Source organism: Syngnathus floridae, chromosome 6, assembly GCF_059516105.1.
Source record: "Syngnathus floridae isolate MCC-2025c chromosome 6, RoL_Sflo_1.0, whole genome shotgun sequence".
Classification (NCBI taxonomy): domain Eukaryota; kingdom Metazoa; phylum Chordata; class Actinopteri; order Syngnathiformes; family Syngnathidae; genus Syngnathus; species Syngnathus floridae.
Genome location: NC_142418.1, coordinates 7,264,118 through 7,286,299, shown reverse-complemented (window position 1 = coordinate 7,286,299; position 22,182 = coordinate 7,264,118). Strand labels below are relative to the sequence as shown.

The following is a 22,182-nucleotide window of genomic DNA, read 5'->3' as shown; positions in this document are numbered from 1 at the left end:
TTTCACCCTGAAGAGCAAAAAAAAAAAAAAATTGTCACTTTACCATGCAGTGTAAACTTGTACGAAAGCGAGAGGAAATTATACATATTCATATACAGTTTTGTACTGTGTATGTCCAGTTAATGAGGGTGAAATTGTCTCTGGAAGGAATGGGATGACTTTGGCATAGAATCTCTTGAGAGCCTTGAACCTCAACCTCATGAAACAAACTAGACTGTGAAGCTTGTGACCTCACAAATGTTCCACAGACACATTCCAACATCTTGTCGAAAGTCGTCCACATGATTAGAATCTGATCTGCAAAATGGAAATGTCTCGTAAAGGATTTTTTTTTTTTGGCATACAGTATACAACCACGTTAGTCATGAAACACACACACATACATGATTCTTTGCATGTTCTTATGTGTGACGTCGCCCTCAAAGTGTGTCACCCTTCATCACTTTGCCCCAGCAACATTGACACACTGCAGCAGCCTCACCGTCTGACCTCATTTCTTTCAGTCAAGCAAGTCGAGTTGGAATGTGACAAACTCTGGTGACATTCCTGCCCACTCCCCCCCGCCCTACACCCACATACTGTTCAACCTATAAACTCTGAGTCCCGACCCTCCTCACACCATCCCAAAAGCCATATGCAACATTTCCCTGTAATTCTACCGTGCTGTTTCTCAGCCAATGGGCAGATGCCTCATTCTGTTCAAGGTTTCTTCCTTAGAGGCAGTTGTTATACGTCCCCAAGTTTTTGCTCATTTTGGGTTAAGTTTTTTTTTTTTTTTTTAAATTATTACTCTCAGGCAGCAACCTCATATGTTCAAATGTGGTCAGTTTCATGTTTTCTTGAAATGATGCAGTTCATCTTTTGCCGTATAACTTGAACATTGAGGTGTTAGGTAACTCGAGCAAGATGATGTTTTGTTTGTTTTTTCTTAAATTTCCTGAAAAGTAGTGCTTTCGAACATGTGAAGATTCCGTCTGACGGCTACGATATATTTATGAGGATTTTTATTTTTTTTTATCTGCTCAATGGTTAAAGTAGATCAGATCTGTTGTGAATCGGCACAGTATGAATAAAACCTACTTTACATACGACTCCTTCTTTCACAACAAATACAGTGGCAAGCTCACCAAACAGTTTAATTGTTAAATGGAGAAATCACATAAAACCCAAGTGGTTTCCTTCCCCTAACCGTAAATATGTAATTTAACACAGTTGTAAAAGCATGAAAATTGATCTTGAAGGGCTTGAGAGAAGGGCTTGGGAAAAACCTGCATGATCCCAGAGAATATAAAAGGTGACATATGACGCACACAAAAAATGCGTCGATACGTCAAAGAAGCAGGCAGACAGTCGCTAGACGGCCGTGTTCCCAGGGCTTTCCCCAATCCTCTCGGGGTTTGGCAGATAAACTTACGGATTACTGCGTGGTTTTCGTGACCTCCTGCCAACGGCGGTCTGAAACCTCCATCCAAAGCCAAGTCTGTTTGGAGCCGTGCCTCTTCTGTGTTTTCCTCTCTTCCATCTTTTCTTGCTTTCCAATATCTCTTTAATACATTTCTTTATTGCTCTCTGGCTTCCTGTTACTTGACTCTTTCCTCTGTGTCTGCAGCACAGAGCATCCGCTGTCGCTCTTTAATGTCTTCTTACTTGATTTAATGTCCTTTCAGTGTAACGTAATACAGTCCTCTCGCTACAGTTCATTGATGCCACTTCAAAGCTTTATGAAGCAAAAAAGATGTCTTGACCATGCCTTGTGGTCTATCTCCCCATATAGTAATGAGGCCACCAGGTCTGACCTAAAGAAGCTCCCTGCTCTGCCCACCCAGGCCCTAAAAGAGCACCCGTCCCTGGCCTACTGGTGACAATCAAATCTCTTTGTCTTCCTTTTCTCTTAATTTTCCTTTTTTCTTCATGTTCAAAAGCTTTTCATCTCGTTTCACAGTGAGGAGCGGGTCATCGAGCACTACAAGAAGCTCAACGGGCAGTCCAGAGGACAAGCTATTGTAAAGTGAGTGTTAGCGCCACTTTAGCGCAATTAGCCCATTTGGCAACAAATCTCATGTGTATGGTCCTTTCCTCGTCCTCACAGCTACATGAGCATTGTGGAGTCCCTACCCACATATGGAGTACATTACTACGCCGTAAAGGTACAGTTTTACAACCGTGCCTTCTTTTTTCCACACCACCCTCTTTTCACATGTGTTGTTTTTCATTCTGAATTTTTAAGCAGGCAGTTTGGAGTCATAATGGCGCTTAAGGCGATCTGGGCTTTTGGTTGTCCAATTTTTCTTGCTGTCAAAGCATCCACACTCAGGTGATGTTTTGATTGTCATTTTCTCACAGGATAAGCAGGGGATCCCATGGTGGCTGGGACTGAGCTATAAAGGCATATTTCAGTATGACCATCAGGACAAAGTCAAGCCCAGAAAGGTGAGTTATGACCTTCAAGAGCAACCCTGCTATCCCCAGTGCATGTGGGCAAAGAGAGCCACAAATATGGCACTACAGTATATGGAGTCATTACACTTTATAAAACAAATTTATAACTTTGCATTCTCTTGTATTGTTTTATGTGTTATTAAAAGCTGCGATTTTGGTTAATTGACCCCATTCAACCCAGACTTAATCCAACTATTCCACAAATATGTTTATTTTGTTTGTCCTTTTAAATTTGCTATACATATTTTATGCTACTGTTTTGTCATATGTAGGACTGAGGTAAATAATCGCAAGTCTACCACACACAAATATTAGTGCCCTAAAATTATAATTAATCATTTTAAAATCATATTTGCAAGCCCAGGTCTATTGAACTTACACCGCAAAATAGAAACATGGGTGGACGGATGCCGCGAGAAGTTAATACAAATTTACCGAAAGCACCAGGCATCAATTAGCACTAAACTGTTTTTCATCTTCAACTGAATAATTCCAATAATTTAGCTATTTTTAAAGTCGTCTCGCAGTCTTCCTGTGTGACTAAATAGTCACGATTCATTTTTCCACCCGACCGTGAGTCAGCTCATTATATTAGGGAACAGTGACGGTGCTTCACAGATACTACTGTCTGGATATGTTTAGCATATCAGGCGTTCTCTCTTTTTCTCCCTCTCTCTCTCTCTCTCCACCTAATCAGTGGTGTCATGCAGTATTACATGTGAAAGCCTTTCTTGCACTCTTATAGTCCCCCTGAGGCCTTGTTTCAGGCCTTGCTCGCTGGCGTTTTGCCTCTTCTCACAAGGTGTTAATGGGTTTATCACCATCCCTACTTGTTGAACAGCCATCAACACACTCTAAAGCAACCCCCCACCCCCCCGCCGCCCACACACACGAACAAATTTGCACAAACTCACAGGAACTGAGCTATGAACTCGCCATCCTGACAAAAACATCCCGTCTGCTGAAGCTTTCCTGTTTGTCAGTAATGATTCACCAGAAAGCTAAACTTACTTTTTAGTAGGAATATTGTATGTGTAGAAAAGATCTTGCTTTTTAGCAGGAATATTGTATTTGTAGAAAAGTCTTTGTATTTGTGAAAACAGGCTGTGACGTCTATAGCGGGAAGATATACGCTTCACTAAAAGAGAGTAAGAACGAATTCTCAGTCAAGCATAGTAGCTGCAGTAATCACTGACTCTCGCTGTCATCACTTGCTTGCCAGCAAAAGGCGGATTCAGTTAGAAAAACACACAACACTTAATTGTGAGCTATTTTGGAGTGACTTTCCTCCTTTTTTCCCACAGTTAAAATAATTACTGTGTGAAATGATCATCTGTAAGCTACTAAGTGACTATACCGTGTAATAGGCAGCTCGTGGTTTTTTAATTGCTTTTTATGGTAACTGTATAAGGCCTTGTTATTTAGGGATGTGAAAGTACCTCAGCTTACCGCAGACCACACACGCACCTGAATCTCACAGCATGGGAGGTTCTACTACATCATTAGACAGACAGGTCTGTCGACTGACTGATTTCGAGCATATCAGATGATTTCATTTCTGAGCATACCCACCCACTCACTGGAGCATGCAGACGCATCCAGACATCCAGCCGGTTCCCATTAGTTTTTCCAGATATGTCATCCCTCCAAAATGGCACAGTCCCATACAAACAACAGGAAAAAGTGTATGGGCTTTGCCTTGACGACGGCTGGATACGCCAGAACCCCACCCACATGCTCATTGCATTGCGGTCCAGATGCAGAAAAGAATAATACCCCTCCCGATGCTATTTTAAAAAGCTATTCTTCTCCACCATACCAAAGAAAGGCCTTTACTCTCTATCAGATCTGACCTTTATTTTGTGGCGTGCTCAGGAAACGAGCGCCCGATTGTCTACCAGTTTGGCATCTGCATGTGAATGTTTGTGCAGTGATGTGTGTATTTCTGTGTGTCGGATTTATTATTTATTGCATACATGTGCATGAATCCCAGGCTCTGCAGTACCCTAGCTTTGGCAGACTTCTTTTTTTCTTAACTAAAATCAGCTAGAAAGTGCAAACATGTCGTGTCTGAACACAATTGTAAATGTCTCTTATCATCATTATTCTGGCCAACTCATACAGTCCCTCACTATCTGCACCCACCTGCTATATTTAGCACCATGCTACATTAGCGCTTCACACGCCATTGAGCAAGAAGTCTGATAAAGGCACACGCTTTCCTTCCACAAGACTTGAGATGAAACGCTATGAACATTGTGCAGTTTTTCACATCACAATCATGACCAAAATGAATACAGATGTTGTTTTTTTCTAAAAGTAAATCAGTAAATTGTATTCATATTGCACTTTTCAAAGACTCACAAAATGCTTCAGATGGTCAAAATGCAGAATCAAAATTATACAAAGAAAATAAGCGTTCAAGAAAGGTCGTGCGGCACGATGGACAAGTGGTTAGCACATCCGTCTTATAGTTGTGTACAATATCTCTCCTGCGGGCTCCTCGCAGCACCAGGTCTTATAGTTTGGTTTTTTTTTGTTCTTTTCACTTTCTCCCTAAATATTTTGTCTCGTGTGCATTTGCTTGTGTCGGGGCAACTCTCCCCTTTCATCAGCTCTCTCGCTCTCTCTCTCTCTCTCTCTCTCTCTCTCTCTCTCTCTCTCTCTCTCTCTCTCTCTCTCTCTCTCTCTCTCTCTCTCTCTCTCTTTCTCTCTCTCTCTTGCTCTCTCCCCTTAACTAGAAACAGACTCAGACAGTGTGTGTTTATGTGTGCACTGAGCTCCGATCAAACAAAGCAAGGGCATTTCAATTGGGGGGGGGGGGTCACAGAACGCTTCATCACTCCTCCCCTGGACTCTTTTTACTTACACACACATACTCTCCTCCCCGACCGCAGAGCAGGAAGCACAATCCCTTTGGGAAGGAGGAGGGGTCAGGAGCCCTAAAAGCCCCCCCCTCCCCTTCCTCCAAGTCAAGTATCAGGAGTAGAGGAAACTTTACACACTTTCCCTCACACAACCACACACGCCTACAATCGGTGAAGCAAGTCACGGAGGATGTAACGGCACACATGCTGAGGAATACGTTTTTCGGCTTTGGATATAGCGTGCGATAATCAAACGCTGTGAGCTTTTTTTTTTTTTTCCGCCTCTATGCGGCGCTTCCAGAGAAAAGGATTCCCTTCAAAGTTGCGTGGACTCATTGTCGGGCCGTGTTTTGTCTCCTCATACCTCAGGTGTTCCAATGGCGTCAGTTGGAGAATCTCTACTTCAGAGAGAAGAAGTTCTCAGTGGAAGTTCATGACCCCAGGAGGTAAATTTCTACAACAGATTGATCGTTGGAATGTGAAGGCAATTTGATTATACTGCATGCACATCTGGTTAAGGTCGACATTCCATGCTTGTTCAAAATGTATTGATGAGTTTATTATTATTGAATAACAGTGAACCTTACTGTTGTTGGATTCCAGCCCAGTTGCCGCAAGTCATGTTTCTTTCCCATCGTTATTACTTACTAGACACACACTGTAAAGTTTTCAGCATTGTCTTGGGTTGGAGCAATAGCGAGTAGGTAAGTCTACACGGCAACTTTCATATCGTTTGGCGTAAAGGAAGCTTGAAGTGTTGCCTATGTATGAATGTTAACGATGTTCTGCATCTAATAATTAACTCATTCACTTCCAGATGTTTTCAAAACAGAATATCCTATATTGCCATTTGTTTTAGAGTACTTTAAATGATCATAACAGTGATTTTCTCCACATTTGTAACACATATGAGCGATTCTGACTCACCGCATTGCTTGAGTTTAACATCAGTGGCTTTTTTACATGGCGGTCATCATTTACTCCCTGACATAAATAACCGTAGCAAATACTTGTTTGTGACCTACCACGACACGATAATTTTTACCATACATATAATTACTTTGTTTGAGGGTGAGGCATTTGTTTCCCAAGCTGTTGACGGGACAAGCCAAAATCCCCCTCCTAATCTTCATCTTCTACTCGAATCCGAAAAGATACCCCGCCATCTAGACAGATCTGTTCATCCTTACACCGCTTTAAAGACATTTTATTCTGAGATAGATTGGACGAGACCCCTCTTCCATGCTTACTCAATGAAAAATGGATTTGATCATTGATGGTAGTGAACAGTTGATTTCCTGTTGACAAACCCTAAGTGTCGATGGCAGTGAATTACTTAAGTCACTTTTAGTGTAGTGTTATGGAACTTGCATGGAGATTGAATGTGATACGCTTGACTTTTTCAAGCCCGTGATCCAAAACAGAAGCAGTTATGGCATTATTGAATGAACTGACAGTATAGTTACTATGTACCTCAATTTAGAAAAAAAAGTAATATCTTACAGTCTGCAAACACACGCGTCAAAGGGTCTTGACAAGGTGACCCAGCGAAGGACTTAACATCTGTGTGAGCGGGCTGCTTTTGTGCCTATATTTATTTAACATGGCTCCATATGTGCGGTGTTGCGTGGGGGAGGAAAAACAGTCAGGGACAGGGTGAAATGGTGAGCAGCGGTGTTTTCTTTGAGAGGAGCTGTCATTACGGTGAGCTGGCCGTGAGTGTGTGTTTAAATAAGGATGAGCAAACACACCAGCGTCGTGTGTGGCTAGTACGTGCCTCATCTTCTTGCAAGCGCCGAAGAAGCCTTTCAGTGCTGGTAAAGTGGCACTCAAATAGTCTTACAGCGTTTGCCTGCCGCTGTTCACTTATACTGCAAATATTTTTATGGAACATTCTGTATCTACTTTTTCCAGTTCTCACTGTGAGCCCGCAGCAAACTTCAAGAATCACTGTACTGAATTGTTAAATCAACCGATAGTTTCTTACAGTTTTGTCTCTACATTGCAGATTGTCACGATTGCATCTGTGTTCTGCAACAAAGTCATTTTTTTGCATTCAGTGCATATAAAGAGGCCTTGTGTCCGCTTCTACTGTAGGGCGTCGGTGACACGCAGAACGTTTGGCCACAGTGGCATCGCAGTGCACACCTGGTATGCCTGTCCGGCCCTCATCAAGTCCATCTGGGCCATGGCCATAAGCCAACACCAGTTCTATCTAGACCGCAAGCAGAGCAAGGTCAGCGATCTTCTCGCAGTCACAATCAGACATGACAGTTGAGAACCTGCCAGCTCTTGATGATGACATCCTCGCTTCTCGCACGTTTGTGTGTGTCCAGTCTAAGATCCACGCTGCACGCAGTCTGAGCGAGATTGCCATCGACCTCACTGAAACAGGAACGCTGAAAATCTCCAAACTGGCCAACATGGGCAGCAAAGGCAAGATTATCAGTGGGAGCAGTGGCAGTCTGCTCTCATCAGGTTAGTACATACATGCATACACTATATGTACTTGCGTGTGTGTGTGTTTCGGGGCCGGGCGGGGGACTGTAAAAGTGAAAGATTGATAGGCAAGCGCATTCTTGGATGGTGGCATTGGAACAGGGCGTTGGTTGACAGCTGGATGGACAGAAACAGCTGCCTTCATAGAGACGCCATCCTTTGTGCATGTTCTCACACACAGAAACTGTTCTGTTCTCAAGGGGCCGTATTTAAATTGGACAGGTGGGCCAGGTCACGAGTTGTGTGTTTTTATTTATTAAACTATTATTTATTATTTGATATTGTTATTATTATTATTATTACAGCCATTGCACTACATAAGGCTGCATGATTATATAAATGTGATCGATAATTGTGATATTACGATGAGCAGCTGATATTATTGCTATCAGATACCGAGAAATGTTCGTGACAGCAGCCACTCGATTGTTTCCTGTTCTATGTTTGCTTAAAAGTTGAAGGCATAAACAGTAAACAAGAACCCCACGTGGAGCTAAACGCACAGTGGATGCATATCTTGGCAACAAGTTTAGTTTCGGTGTCTCCAAAGCAATGTGTGGTTTAATGAAGCTGTTGTGCACAGTACATATGTCCTCAAAAACGGACAACACAACAATGCTGTGATTGCATGTTAATGCGCCTTTCTTTATTTACCCCCCTCTGCCCTGCGTCTGTCACACACTTGAGCTCCAGAGCTCTAAATTTAGAGTTTATGGGAATGTGAAGTTCATCAGGTCAGGTTTTCAATGGCATTTTTAAACAATGCGGACATGTTCTGAACAAGTGTGTTGTGTGACGCGATAATTAGCACAAGACAGAGCATAGCGTCTGTCTGTCTCCCACCTCTTCCTCTTGAATGTGATATTCAACTTTTTTTTTCCTATATACATATACAGATTGCTTAATCTTTTGACAACGCACTGCTGATTGAAGGTCATTTTGTCATAGTGTGTCATATGTATCTCAGTGCCCCTTCTTCCATACTTTACTGGCTCTCGTATCTTCTTCTCGCTATTGGTCAAAGAACACGCACATTATTTTAGCCCTGGCTACTGGACATTGCAGTATTTTACGGTCTCCATTTTGCTGCCCTCAATCTCAGGTCCACGGTGACCACTTGCAACAATTTGTTAGTTTATAACCATTATACACATTAATTGATGTTTAATGCTTTAGTGCCTTCGGTGCCATTAACATAGACTTATAAACATAAGTAAAAGACACTTGTATAATAATAATTTCCACAGCACAAGTGCTTATGTTTATTTATCTATGGTTCTCTCTACAAAGTGACTCGATCAGAACCTGAGTAGTCCCTCCAATGAATACGGCAGAATCTCTGCTTTGGAGCAAAATGCTCTCTCAACAGTAACATGAGCCCAACGCTACGGTCCAGTTAGTTTTAATAACATTACAGACCAAAGTAGGTGATGCATGGTCGCCATGCCAACAACAGACACTGTTCTCTTTATAGTGGGCCAGTCTACCATCCTGAAGACCATTGCTTCACATTGTGTCTTTCAAAGCCATTGTAAGAATAGCCAACAATCCAACCTTGAGTGAATTAAAGTCATGTGTTTTTCTTTCTGCCACAGCTTTCTCAGCGGGTGAGTCTTTCTTGCGTTGTTTCTGTCTTCCCAAGGAGAGGGCGACAGCGTGTGTGCGTGCGTGTGTGTGCATGTGTGTGTGTGTGTGTGTGTGTGTGTGTGTGTGTGTGTGTGTGTGTGTGTGTATGTGTGTGTGCGTGTTCGCGCGTGTGTGTGAGCAGATTGTCTTAAATTTAAAGGCGTGTTACAGACAAGACTGGCACCATCTCTGGCCCCCCCAGAGAATGTGCGTCACCAACTTTGTCCTCTGCACTGCCCCCCTTTTTCCTTGAAACAAACAACTTCCTTATCGAAATGTTCCACTCACTTCCCTGTAAACATCCTGGCAGGCTTGTGCAGGTGCATGGACAATCTCTCCTTATTTCTCCCGGCCAGCCAAGACCCCACAACCGCAAACAGCAGGATACCAACACACTCTTGACACTCAACGGCTCGGATTGTTTTGCAGGCTCTCAGGAATCAGACAGCTCCCAAACAGCCAAGAAGGACATGTTGGCTGCGCTGAGGGCCCGCCAGGAAGCTCTGGAGGAAACGCTGAGGCAGAGGCTTGAGGAGCTCAAGAACATCTGTATCAGAGAGGCTGTATGCCAAGACTTTGAAAAAAAAAATCCCTTCTCTTCTGAATCTTCATTTGGAGCCTCATTTTACTTTCAATCTGCAGGAGCTGACAGGAAAACTTCCCAAGGAATACCCTCTCGACCCAGGCGAGGAAGCGCCCACAGTGAGGCGAAAGATTGGTACTGCCTTCAAACTGGATGAGCAGAAGATTCTTCCGAAGGGGGAGGTAATTGATTTCCATATTATGAAGATTTGGGGCAATTCATAACACACTTCAACTGTTTTGTCAAAATACCCAAAGGATCAAGAATTACAGCAAGCGGTGTGCTTTTTCAACTTTTTTATTTCATTTTAGCTGCCAAATACACCTAGTTGCATTACCTTTGATACTATATTTAGCTTCAAGTAGGATTGAGATGTTTGACTTGGTGATCCCGGCTTGACAAATCCCAGCAGAAATGAGGAGAAAGACAGCCTTGTTATTATTGGAGGGCCTCATGTTTCTATAGAGACAATTCAGCGGTGAGAAAATCCGCACCTTGCTTTCTCTGGCAGCCATTATATACGTAGAGTAAGGGAGAATTACGGCGTCTGCAAACTAAGCTTGTTGTGTTTGGATCACAAATATGTAACTAGCTAATCTTGCCGGTGTTGTCATCATATCCTTGCATATGCTCGTCCCAGGAAGAAGAACTGGAGCGGCTGGAGCGGGAGTTCGCCATTCAGTCGCAGATTACCGAGGCCGCTCGGCGCCTGGCTAGTGACCCACATGTGAGCAGCAAGAAGCTGAAGAAGCAGAGGAAGACATCTTATCTCAACGCACTTAAGAAGCTACAAGAGATCGAGAATTCCATCAATGAATATCGGATTCGCTCTGGCAAGAAACCTACGCAGAGGGCGTCGCTTATAATTGAAGGTACCATCAGTATTTGTGGTCCCATGATAGTATTTTATTGTGTTGTGGCTTATAAGTGCTGCAAAAGAAATAATAAATATCCAGAAAAAAATCTGACGTAATCACAAAGTCAAAACCCTGGACACTACTAAGCGTCGCTTAACGGCACGTTCTGACCATGGAACATTATATGAGAAAAATGACAATAACAAATGCTTTTTAAAATGTTTTCTTAAATTGTATAGGATTGTTATTCATAAAAAGCTGGCAAATATATGACCATAAAAACGGCTCAACTGAAAAGCCAAAAGAACAAAACTTTTGCTTGAAAAATCATGAACCAAATCAGATGACCAACCAAATGAAAAATCATGCCGAAAACAAACATGTTTTGTTTTTTAACTTCAGCAATAAAATGACAAAATATGACAAAATGTTGAACAAAAATCTGCCATAACCTATTTGTCATTAAAAATGACATAAAAAAATCCAATAAATGTGTCAAAATCTTTACTGTTGCATGATTGAAGGCTAACCACAGACACATTTTGGCTTACTCTGTGCACCCCCTGTTCTTCTTGGGTCCTGCTGTAGAGGCCAACCTGGGCTCTGAAGACAGCTCGCTGTCCGATGCTCTGGTCCTGGACGATGAAGACTCCCAACTGACCGGGACCCCCAACTTCTCACCAATGGCGTCACCCCACAAAGGTCTCCCCCCGCGCCCGCCATCTCACAGTCGTCCCCCGCCCCCGCAGTCCCTAGACGGGTTGCGGCACCTGCACTTCGGCCGCGCCGACTACGACAAATCGCCCATCAAGCCCAAAATGTGGAGCGAGTCATCGCTTGATGAGCCGTATGAAAAAGTCAAGAAGCGCTCGTCTCACTCGAGGTAGGAGCTAGGACTCTTTGCAACCCTTAAACCAAGGCACATATTTTCCAAAAGAAAAAGGTCACGGCATGGGACCCCAGATGACGATGCCTGTTAAAGTATTTTGTATACAATTTATTCAAATAATACCTTTTCTCGATAGTCACAGAAGATTCCCGAGCTCTGGCAGCACAGAAGCAGGAGGTAGCAACTCTCTGCAAAGCAGCCCCATCAGGAGCCTCCCTCAGTGGAACTCTCAGTCCAGCATGCCGTCCACACCGGACCTGAGGACCCGGACGCCACACTATGTGCATTCCACCAGGTCTGTTCTTGACAACTTAACCTCTGTCTCTTTGGGCCAATTAAAAGATCTGACGTGATGGAACCTTGTGGAACACATGGTAATCGGTGTTTTGATGGTGGGGGGTCTTTGACATCTGTTTTTTCTGTAATGTCTAAGAATCCCAAATATTAACCCAAAGTGTTGTTTTTGTGCCCCACAGGTCAGTGGACATCAGTCCCACACGTCTGCACAGTCTCGCTCAGCACTTTAGGAACCGCAGCTCCAGTCTGGAATCCCAGGGAAAGCTCCTGATATCGGACCCAGATACGCACCCGCACGCCCTGGGCACGCTGGGAAGCCCGGACTTTTTCCTGGGCCCAACACGCAGTTCCAATGGCTCCGACCCGCTGGACGACTGTTCCTCCTGCACCAGCCAGAGCAGCTCCGAGCACTTCTACCCCGCCGGCGGGACTTTGGCGCCCAGTAGCAACCCCAACTACTCAACCCTCGGGGAGGACTCTCCCTCCAAAGCCAGGCAGCGGCAGCGGCACAGGTAAGACGAATGGAAGGCTACCAAGGGGACAGACTATATACATGCTCAAACAGCTTTCTAGATGTTGGGAAAGTTCTTTTTGTAGCTTTTCCCCTTCTCTGTGATTGATCCACGTATTCCCTTCAGGTCTGCTGGTCACCTGGGGTCGTCCAATTCTGGCTCTATGCCAAACCTGGCAGCTAAGAACGGCTCGGTTAGCGGTTCGGGCGGCGGCGGTATCGGCGGTGGACACCACGGCGTCTACCTCCATAGCCAGAGCCAGCCGTCCTCCCAGTACCGCATCAAAGAGTACCCGCTGTACGTGGAGGGCAGCCCCAACCCGGTGGTGGTGCGCAGCCTGGAGAGCGACCAGGAGGGCCACTACAGCGTGAAGGCCCAGTTCAAGACCTCCAGCTCCTACACGGCCGGGGGACTCTACAAGGAGGCCTGGGGAGGGGAGGAGGGCGGCGAGGGCGGCGGGCGACTCACGCCGTCCCGCTCGCAAATCGTACGGACTCCATCGCTGGGGCGAGAGGGGAGCAGCGGAGGAGGCGGGAGGGCGGCCGTTTCGGAAGAGCTGCGCTGCTGGTACCAGAGGTCGTCCGGGAGCCTGAAGGAGAGGAGTCACTCCCATTCGGGGTCCACCTCATCTGAAACAGGGTCACAGCAAGGCACGCTAGGACACGGGCGGGGCAGCAGGGTGGGAACGCTCGCCAAAGGTTCACCAGGTGCTCATCCTTTACTCGTGCTCATTTCATAATTATAATAATAGTATGTATGCCGGTTGCCTGACTTTTCGTCAGGTACGCTCTCCGGCTTCCCTCTACTTTCCAAAAACATATTTCTTGGGTTAATGAAAGACTACACCTTCTTTTGTGTGTGTGTGTGTGTGTGTGGGGGGGGGGGTTGTCAATCAATTCCGAAAATAATTGCCAATCAATTTGACAATCGTTTTGTTGTCAATTAATTGCTGCTTCTCTGAATAAAGTGAACGAGTGCTACAGCTATCAAATATTTTTCAAACCGAATATTTTACTGGTTATCCCGTTGTTTCTGTGTGTTATCCAATAAGAAAGGATTTTTATTTATTTGCTTTTATTTAACATAAAAGGCGCGCACGAGTTATTTTTGTTCACCATCCTTAAGTTCAATTCTAGTGTCTGTGACTTAACGGTGGCCGATGTACGCGTGATGATGAGGGATGTGGAGCTAAGTGTTAAATATGTGCCAGTGTTATCAATGTTCCTAACCGAGGGTTATTTTCCCCTCATAGTCGCATCCCCACACAGCCAGAGGAGTATGACGCCTTCCAGCGAGCATGCAGCCACGCCCCCCTGCAGTCCGCAGCACATCCTGAACTGGCAGAGCGGGTGAGACCTCCGGGACGCGCTCGGCATGTTTCACGCTGCTACTCCTTTGTCTCGCATTGCTGCTCTTTGGCTTCACAATTTGATTCACTCTGCAGCCTAACTTTGCTCCTCCTCACGGCTCTCCCTGCTCTACACTAACACAGCTTCCCTTGTGTGTGTGTGGGTGGGTGTGTGTGGGTGTGTGTGTGCTGTCTTCTGCTTTAGAGGCACAGCTGACAGCTCTCCCACTGAGGACCTCTGTCGGTCTCCTCTTCAGCCCAGCTCTGGTGTCTAGAGGTACTGTCCCTAGTCCAAGAACTCCCAACCCAAGCTATGCATTCTTTGTAGTGGTGGTAGCGCTTGTCTCTTTCTGGCTTCAACCTGTACTTATTCACTAATCTGCTTTCAAATTTCTCACGCTTTATGTTGACTCACTAACAAAAGGTGTCCGCTGTAAAGGAGACCGTAGACCTTTTCACATCACAGATCATTCCAGGTGTCATAACGTCCCGTTCCCTAGCATGAAGCAGTGTTTATTTGATCAAAATGGCCTTAAAACGTTTTTTGGTGAGGTTTTGTCCCCATTGGCCATGGCAGCCGGCTCATTTTGGCCCAAATCCACTGGCACGTTACTTTTCAATATTCACTGTATTTCCTCCGTCTTGCAATACGTTTTGGGCAAACGGGGCTGCTGTGGCCACTGAGAACATCTAACCCCCGTTTTGTTGTTTTTCTGATGCCCATTTCCTCCTTTCGGCAGGTCGTTCACTGACAGCTGCTTCCTGGGCGGCCCTTCCTGTTCCGAGCTGGCGGATGTGCAGTGGTACAGACGCGACAAGGCCAAACCTGGAACTCTGGTGTGAGACCTTCCCGAAAAGGCCTCCTCCCCCTTTTCACCGCATCCCTACTCACAACAGCTGTACGTGGCCCTCCCTCCATGGCACCGCACCCCCCTCTCCACTCGGGACGTGAGCTACGGGGCCCAGTGGATGTCCAAGAGAGCCCAGTCTTGTGTGTTTCAAGTTGTTCCCCCTGACCCAGAGGATTCCTGCTGGTTTTGAGCCACCAGTCCTAAAAACCCATACAAGTGTGTTGGGTTTCAGTATTTCCATTCATCTTTTATTTTTCCCTTGCATATTTATTATCAAACATGGAGAAGACGACTTTTCTTAAGAAGAAGGAAAAAAAAAAAAACAATCTGGCAAAGATTTATGACAAAAATTCCCTTACCAGGTTTTAACCCACAGGCTGGATGGACTGGTCACAGGTCATCGAGGATGGAACACAATCTGGACTTCAGCAATAACAAACAGTGTTGGATTTGTTCTCGGAAGAGAGACTGCCGACTGTGTCATGTGCAGAGGATTTGCAAATTTGATGCTTTTGCCTTCCTTCTGAGCTCACGCTCATCATTTCCTATCCGTCGCTCCGATGGTTGCAAAATTAAGAGAATTTTCATGGTTGCAAAGTTTCCATGGGAATTAACAGGAATAAACCAGAAAGTTACAACATTGAAAATTGGCTCCTGTACTATTTGGTACTAAAATTTCATTTTGCATCGTTTTAACTAAAACAACCGTTTTGAACTGTCACACAATGAAATTGGAAAATGTCTTTATTCTTTTGCATTGTGCTGCAGGCCAAAATAATTGCAGTTACGAATGAATGAATTGTCGATTCGCCGCCACTCAAGTGAAGTAGAAAAAAGTGGAGCAACACAGTACTGTAAACTGTGACGCAAGTGGGCAAGGACAGTCACCTAAGGTATTTTGAATGGATGTATACTTGTGGTAAAACTAAAATGTTTCTATTTCTGCATTAATGTGATAGCTATTTTATTAAAGTCAACAATTGCAAGTTAATTCCCATGGAAATTCACCGGAAATATTCCAGAAATTTACCATGAATGAGACCCTCGTCCCTTGGATGTAGTCCCGCCTGGACACTCTTCAGTTTGGCATCTTTGCAGTGCAAGGCAGCTCTTGCTAATTGGCACATGGCATGTGAACAAAAGTATTGGGACATACGGCCATTACAAATACAGGATGTAGTAGTTTCTCCACATCATCTATTTGAACCACTACTTAACTGGCGAAAAGTTTGACTTTGTTCTTTTTTTTTTTTTTTACTCAATATTTAGTGTGTTTTCTTGGAAAAATATAATTTAATTTTCATGAGATTATAATTTTATCTCTTGCAATACAACTCTAATCTTGTAATATTTCAAAAAAATCATCTTAAATAAGATTAATATTTTTTCCATTAAAAATACTACTGCAATGTTGCATTGCAACATTTAATCTCAGAATATTGTCAAAAAACTATTCCAGTGTTGTGCTATAATTTTCTCTAGACAAAGTATAATTTTAATTTGGAAATATTAACTTTTCTTGAAAAAATATAATTTAATTTACATGAAACTAATATTTTTTTCTGAAATAAATACAAGATTAATCTCATAGTGTTATGAATTATTCATGACAAGATTTAACTTAATCCTCATGAATTTAAAAACAGTCTGTGGATTTTTTTCTTCTCTGGAGGGAAAAAAAAGCAACAATTAAAAGATTCACTATAACCATTTTATTCTGTTGGAATAGTCACATGTCCGTCACTAGGTCCTTTGTGGGAATCCAATGAAAATGACTGCAAAATCATCTATTTGAACCACCACTCAGTAAATTTACTTACTACTACTTACTAAACTAATGGCCTTCAACCCATCCGAGGTGTGTCCCAAGACTTGTGTCCATATAGTGCCTGTACACACGTGCACACACACAAACAGTGAGGGTCAGAACACTTGTATTCATGGGTGCTACAATGCTTAGTTTTTTGGGGTGCCAACCATAATGTGGTCACTGGTGGCCTTGAAAAATAGCAGCCACACAGATTAGCCAAAATTCAGAAAGCACAATGTCACCTCCACTCACAGACATGTCATCAGGACTAAAGAAAAGCCATAAAGCCAGGTACACATACACATTTTTAACATCATTACCCATTTTTAACATGTGAGGGAGCTAACGCACACATGACAAGGATAAATATCCTTTTACAGTGTGAGTGAGAACTGTTCTCCAAATGACCAAGATAGTATGACGTGCACGCAACCATGTGTTGCAGTACCAACACTCACCTGTGGGTGGCAGCATGGAAATACAAAAGAACAAACTAAGTTTAGCTGGTAACTCATAGGTAACTGCAGACTTCCATTCATTACTCGTCAAAAAGGTCTTTTCTAGCATTGATTGGAAGTGGGTTAAATGCTCATATTTGGTCCGGCTGTCAGTATGTGTGCGGTACACCCATTTACCAACGCACTTTTTTAATATTTACAATAGTTTGCCTTGATTGTTTTCTGGTCTGATCAGGGAAGAAAAATCACTCTTAACACACTTCTCATCACAGGATAACCCTCAGGATCGACTTTTAAGCACATTCGATGACTTTTTCCGGAAACTACTAAAATGCAGTTGAAATGCTCAAATTTGGTCCGATTGACAGCTTGTATGTACCCCTCTGGACCCACCAACACAGGTTATCCTTCAGGATAATCTTTCAAAAATAACTGACAATATCTGGACCTTTGTTGACTTTGATCAGAAAGGTGTGCAATGGAGGAAAAATACTCAAATTAGGTCTAACTGTTGGGATGTGCATACCCTGCTTATCCCACATCACACGAGATAATCGGTCAGGATGATCATTGCCAGACTACTGATAATCAAGCAATTATGGCTTGAAATGGAAGGAATGAAAACGCTCAACTTGGCACGATTATCAGCATGTGTACAGTGCTTTACACAGTCTGCACCACAGGATTATCAATCAGGATAATCGTTTAGAGACACCCGATAATCAGACCTTTGTTGACTTTGATCGAAAGGGAGTAAAAATACTCACATTTGGTCTGATTGTTTTTACACCCCGTGACCTGACACCACATGATAATTGTTTAGAGGCATCTTTTAATAAGGCCTTGACCGACGTTAATAATCGCAACGGTTTGGTCAGATTATCGGTATGTGCATAGTGAAGGAATTTTCCCGTACGTCACCACATACAACGGGACAGGGTTAGAAAAGCACAGCTCTCAGGACCGACCGCCAGCCTCGTGTTACATTTTGCACAACCGACCAACCACATCACTTTTGTTGCGTCAAGTCTCACTTTCAGTCTCACGCCAACATCTACATGCTACTATTAGGGTCCCAAACTCAAAATATGTGCAAACGTCACATTCCAATGCACCATTCTTTGCGCATGCCACTGAAGATGAAAGACACCCCCACCCTCAACATAGTGTCGCCTTTAATGACCCTTGTGGAAACGTCAGAGTCTGGTGTGGTTCAGTGCAGCCTCCTTCTCCTGTTAATCTTGTGTCAAGCCATGCCAAGACAATTTCTACTCACTTGTTTTTTTAATGCTCTTAAAGAGGCTTGACATTGTTTTCTTAGGAATTTTAATATTCACGCTTTTCAACAATGTTCCCCTCACTGTTGTTGTTGTTGTTTTTCTATCCCGGTGCTACACAAGTTGACATGATACCATTGCCCCATAGTCAGTCCAGTACGAGTTGATTTTAACACAAGCAAAGAAATAGAGCATGTAAATGTTAACATGAATACTTTCGATGTGCTGTAGGAATACAAGTGTGGAATTGATTATATAAAAAAAAGAACATTAACAATGATGATAACTGAATTCCACAGTTAATTTATTCTTTTCTAATACAAATTTGTATAGTAACTTTACATTTTTCAAAAAGCGTGCCGTTGGAAAAGTGGTGGAAACATTTTTCAGAGACGCTGTCGCTGGTTCAGGAGATGAACACAAATAAATTATTGATGAATGTTTGCAAGGCTCCTGTCATATTGTCACGATCTGTCTCCGTTCGTTTCCTTGTTTTAATGTTGCCATGGTTTCTGTTCGCGTCGCCCCTCCCCTCCTGTGTCTGCTCACAATCTATGTAATTGCCATCACCTGCCTCTCATTACCTGTCTTGCATTTAAGTCCTGTCTGCGTCTCATGTCTTCTTGTTATTCTAGTTGCTTGTCTGTTCTCGTCTTTTTTCGTCTTTCTGTTCCGTTGTTCTCGTCCCTCGTCGAGCATCTATAGTCTGTCTTTTGAGTTCGTTCAATAAGCCCTGGTCCAAGCTGCATTTTGGTCGCCCAGCTCCATTCACTTCATGACAGAACAATCCGACCAATTCAGCGACCAGCGCTTGGACCAACCGTTGCCGGTTCCCGCAACTGCTGCATGGTCGCCACAGAGCTGGGCCGCCCCCGAGCCAGTTCCGACGGTGCCGCGCGGATCCAGCGGCCGTCACCCAGTCGGCCTTCGGCGGCGTGTGACGTGCGGCCACCACCCCATTGCCTCCCTCCCCTTTTGGACACCTTTTTGGTACTGTCACGATCCGTCTCCGTTCGTTTCCTTGTTTAATTAAATGCTGCCATTGTTTCTGTTCGCATCGCCCCTCCCCTCCTGTGTCTGCTCACAATCAATGTAATTGCTGTCACATGCCTCTCGTTATCTGTCTTGCATTTAAGTCCTGTCTGCGTGTCACTCCCCGTCGGATTGTTCTCGTCCCATGTCTTCTTGTCTCCAGTCTCCAGTCTGTTCTGTTTTAGTCTTGTCCCGAGTTGAGCCTCTAGTCTATATTTTGGGTTCTTCAATAAACCCTGGTCCAAGCTGCATTTGGTCGCCCAGCCTCAATCACTTCATGACACGGATGTATTTGCATTCTTTGAGTTTAATTTAATTATCCACTTGTGAATAATTAATGAATGTACTGATGCAAGTTTTTTTTTGTTTTTTTTTATCTGCAGTGGTTCTTAACCTGGGTTTGATCGAACCCTAAGGCTTCAGTGAGTCAGTCTCAGGGGGTAGGCAGAGCCTCTTCTGCAGAGGACCTAATACACCTGATTTATCGTGTAAATTAGGGATGATGCATATCTGAACTAGCCTCGCAAAGGCAACAGCAGAAGTAATGCTGATTTGCAGGTATGTACTAATTTGTTTTGAGTTCATTCATTGTGTTGGTTTTGTTCTTTGAACAATGGGATGTTCAAGCACAGCTCATTTTGTGCACCAGTGAAAACATTGTCTTGAATTTGATTTTTTTTTTTTTTCTTTCATTTTTCACCAAAGAGGGGTTTGGTAAATATGCATACAAAACTGGTGGGGTTCGGTACAGAAAACAAGGTGAAGAACCACTGTTCTAATGGTTACCATTTTTGTCTTCCTGTTCTCAGTTGCTCCCGCCACCAGCTGGAAAGTTAGACACACATGGCGTGAGGAAGTAGCCTCCTCAATTTTTTTTTTTTTTTTTTAATCACTCGTGTTTAAGTTTGTGTTTTGTGTGAGTCTGTGTATATATGGTATTGCCATACGGTTCAAGTGAAATCTTGTGTTTAAGAGCGTATTTTTCTTAGTGGGTGCACACACAAAATTGTGTTGAATTTACTCAATGATTCATTCAGATAATTCTGTTGTGTGCAAGCACTTGACAAAATAAAATTGAATTCTAACATCACAAAATAAAAAGTAAAAGAAAGATTATACTATAGTACATACACGTTGTACTTCTATGAGCTTTTTACGCCCCTGTTGCAATGGCGCCATCTGTTGGTCATATTGCCTGTCACAGCGGGAGAGATTGGATGAACAGACAATTTTAAGTATGAAAGGCAACTTTTATAGAAAACATTTAACTTGAATAAGTAGAGTAGAGGCCGAGATGATAGTGTTCAGTTTGTCATTTGCTACGTTGCATTTAAGACATTTCATGTGTTGGTCTGATGCAAATGTATGGCTCCACATCCATGCAGTCCGCAGTTTCCCAAAGTCCATCTTAAAGAAATAAATGTCTAAGTATAGCAATAATATGTTCTTGGCAAACTTTGATCACTGAGTTTACTTACCATCCTCATCAAGCACTACGCAGTCACCAGTGCTGCTGTCTGGCTGTCCATTTGTAGTGTCAAAGTTAGTGAAGGTATTGACTACACAATCAATCCATTCGTAGGTATCAGGCTAGAAAACAAGTCACATAGGTATGATATGAATGAGTTAAGTGTCAAGATTACGACTGCTTGGAATTGAATGTCCTGTTGGTTGGTCGCCATCTAGATTATGTTCTTTGAATCCTACAATATTATGAGTCAACTTGGAGTTTGGGTTTGCAGGTGACTGAAGTGTTAATAAGTCTGTATAAGTTACTTTGAAGTGGATTTATTCACAAAGTTGAACTGAAGTGCTCATTCTGTTTGTGTGATGTGTAACGTCAATCTAGATGGACGTGTTCTACTAGTTTCAAATGTCCAATGCGGATGAGGCACACCTCGACAACTCTTTCCTACAACATGGTGGCAAGATTGATTCTGAAGGACACCTTCCATTTCTATGTGGCAAAAATGCCACTGCCAAACATAAGTAATGGGATTCAATCAGAAATGTATGGATGAATATTTTACCGTCGCTCTATCATTGAGTCCGGTCCAGACTACGTCAGTATTACCACCCGCTCTGGCCAATTCCTGAACGAATACATTTTCCAGGATATTCCGGATGGAAACCAAATTCCCACCGAGAATGGTGCAGACTCCCTGATACAAAAAGAGAAACACATTTGATTTCACTTATTTAGATCCCCCAGTTACGCAGATTTTGACTCTCAGCCAAAATGTTGAATCAACAGGCAAGAGGACTTCTCTGATTGTAAGAACGGAAAACTGGTTAAGAACTACAGTACAAGGATTTCTTTCCATACCTGTGCATCGTCAAAGGTCCTTCCTTCATCTTGGTAGATGTAACAGTTACAGTTGAACTGACTCCAGCCTGGCGGACAATTATTTACTGCGACATAATTGTCGATTCAGGAAGAAAATAAAACATGTCAGTCAAATCAGTTGTAACAAAACTAAGAAATTGTTCATTGAGTTATATACTGTAACTACTTACTTCGCTTATGGAGTAGAATGAAAGACGACTGTAAAAAAGAAGAAGCACATTTTTAGAATTAGACTGCAGAACAATGACGACAGAAATACATCATCGTGTTTAATTTCAATCAGTGTGTTAGATTAGGACTTACACCTCCAGTCAGCAGTCCGCAGATCACACAAAGGAGACTCAAGGAGCGAAGAGAAAAGGCCATCTGTGAAATGAAAGAAAAACACGGCATGTTTCTAACCATAAAATATCAGTGTTACATTTAAATCTTATGTGGGGGCGAAAGGAATAACTGCAAAAAAAAAAAAACCCACATGGAATTGAGTTTC

At 43.3% G+C, this 22,182-nt stretch overlaps 2 protein-coding genes across 9 annotated transcripts in view; one reads left to right on the top strand and one right to left on the bottom strand.

The window, feature by feature from the left end:
- frmd4a (FERM domain containing 4A) overlaps nucleotides 1-18,756 on the top strand; it is a 91,420-nt gene extending 72,664 nt beyond the window's left edge. For 5 of the 8 annotated variants that reach the window (XM_088378510.1, XM_088378507.1, XM_088378508.1 and 2 more), the window contains 16 exons: nucleotides 1,775-1,858; nucleotides 1,943-2,008; nucleotides 2,090-2,147; nucleotides 2,344-2,430; nucleotides 5,676-5,752; nucleotides 7,401-7,542; nucleotides 7,643-7,784; nucleotides 9,861-9,994; nucleotides 10,074-10,196; nucleotides 10,655-10,886; nucleotides 11,460-11,754; nucleotides 11,897-12,055; nucleotides 12,237-12,569; nucleotides 12,696-13,276; nucleotides 13,822-13,918; nucleotides 14,658-18,756. In XM_088378510.1, the coding sequence (XP_088234636.1) occupies nucleotides 1,775-1,858; nucleotides 1,943-2,008; nucleotides 2,090-2,147; nucleotides 2,344-2,430; nucleotides 5,676-5,752; nucleotides 7,401-7,542; nucleotides 7,643-7,784; nucleotides 9,861-9,994; nucleotides 10,074-10,196; nucleotides 10,655-10,886; nucleotides 11,460-11,754; nucleotides 11,897-12,055; nucleotides 12,237-12,569; nucleotides 12,696-13,276; nucleotides 13,822-13,918; nucleotides 14,658-14,760 (2,713 nt within the window). In that variant the 3' untranslated portion in view covers nucleotides 14,761-18,756. Of the gene's footprint in view, nucleotides 1-1,774; nucleotides 1,859-1,942; nucleotides 2,009-2,089; nucleotides 2,148-2,343; nucleotides 2,431-5,675; nucleotides 5,753-7,400; nucleotides 7,543-7,642; nucleotides 7,785-9,860; nucleotides 9,995-10,073; nucleotides 10,197-10,654; nucleotides 10,887-11,459; nucleotides 11,755-11,896; nucleotides 12,056-12,236; nucleotides 12,570-12,695; nucleotides 13,277-13,821; nucleotides 13,919-14,122; nucleotides 14,195-14,657 lie in introns of all 8 variants that reach the window. The other 3 variants (XM_088378511.1, XM_088378506.1, XM_088378505.1) reach the window with 3 other exon arrangements.
- A 1,877-nt stretch (nucleotides 18,757-20,633) lies between these two features.
- Nucleotides 20,634-22,126, bottom strand: LOC148396248 (snaclec ZK002 subunit alpha-like). The gene is made up of 6 exons (XM_088378536.1): nucleotides 21,996-22,126; nucleotides 21,863-21,890; nucleotides 21,672-21,757; nucleotides 21,376-21,507; nucleotides 20,824-20,935; nucleotides 20,634-20,752 (listed from the first exon to the last, which is right to left on the bottom strand). The coding sequence occupies exons 1-6, from the start codon at nucleotides 22,095-22,097 to the stop codon at nucleotides 20,676-20,678; spliced, it is 537 nt and encodes a 178-aa protein (XP_088234662.1). The 5' UTR covers nucleotides 22,098-22,126; the 3' UTR covers nucleotides 20,634-20,675.
- Nucleotides 22,127-22,182: the final 56 nt, after the last annotated feature.

Excerpts from the sequence above, each read along its gene's own strand:
- LOC148396248 (XM_088378536.1), bottom strand. The coding sequence starts at position 22,097 with ATGGTTAGAAACATGCCGTGTTTTTCTTTCATTTCACAGATGGCCTTT. Across the intron at positions 21,508-21,671 it reads GGACCTTTGACGATGCACAG|GGAGTCTGCACCATTCTCGG; the intron begins GTATGGAAAGAA and ends TTTTTGTATCAG. Across the intron at positions 20,753-20,823 it reads CGTAGTGCTTGATGAGGATG|ATGGACTTTGGGAAACTGCG; the intron begins GTAAGTAAACTC and ends TATTTCTTTAAG.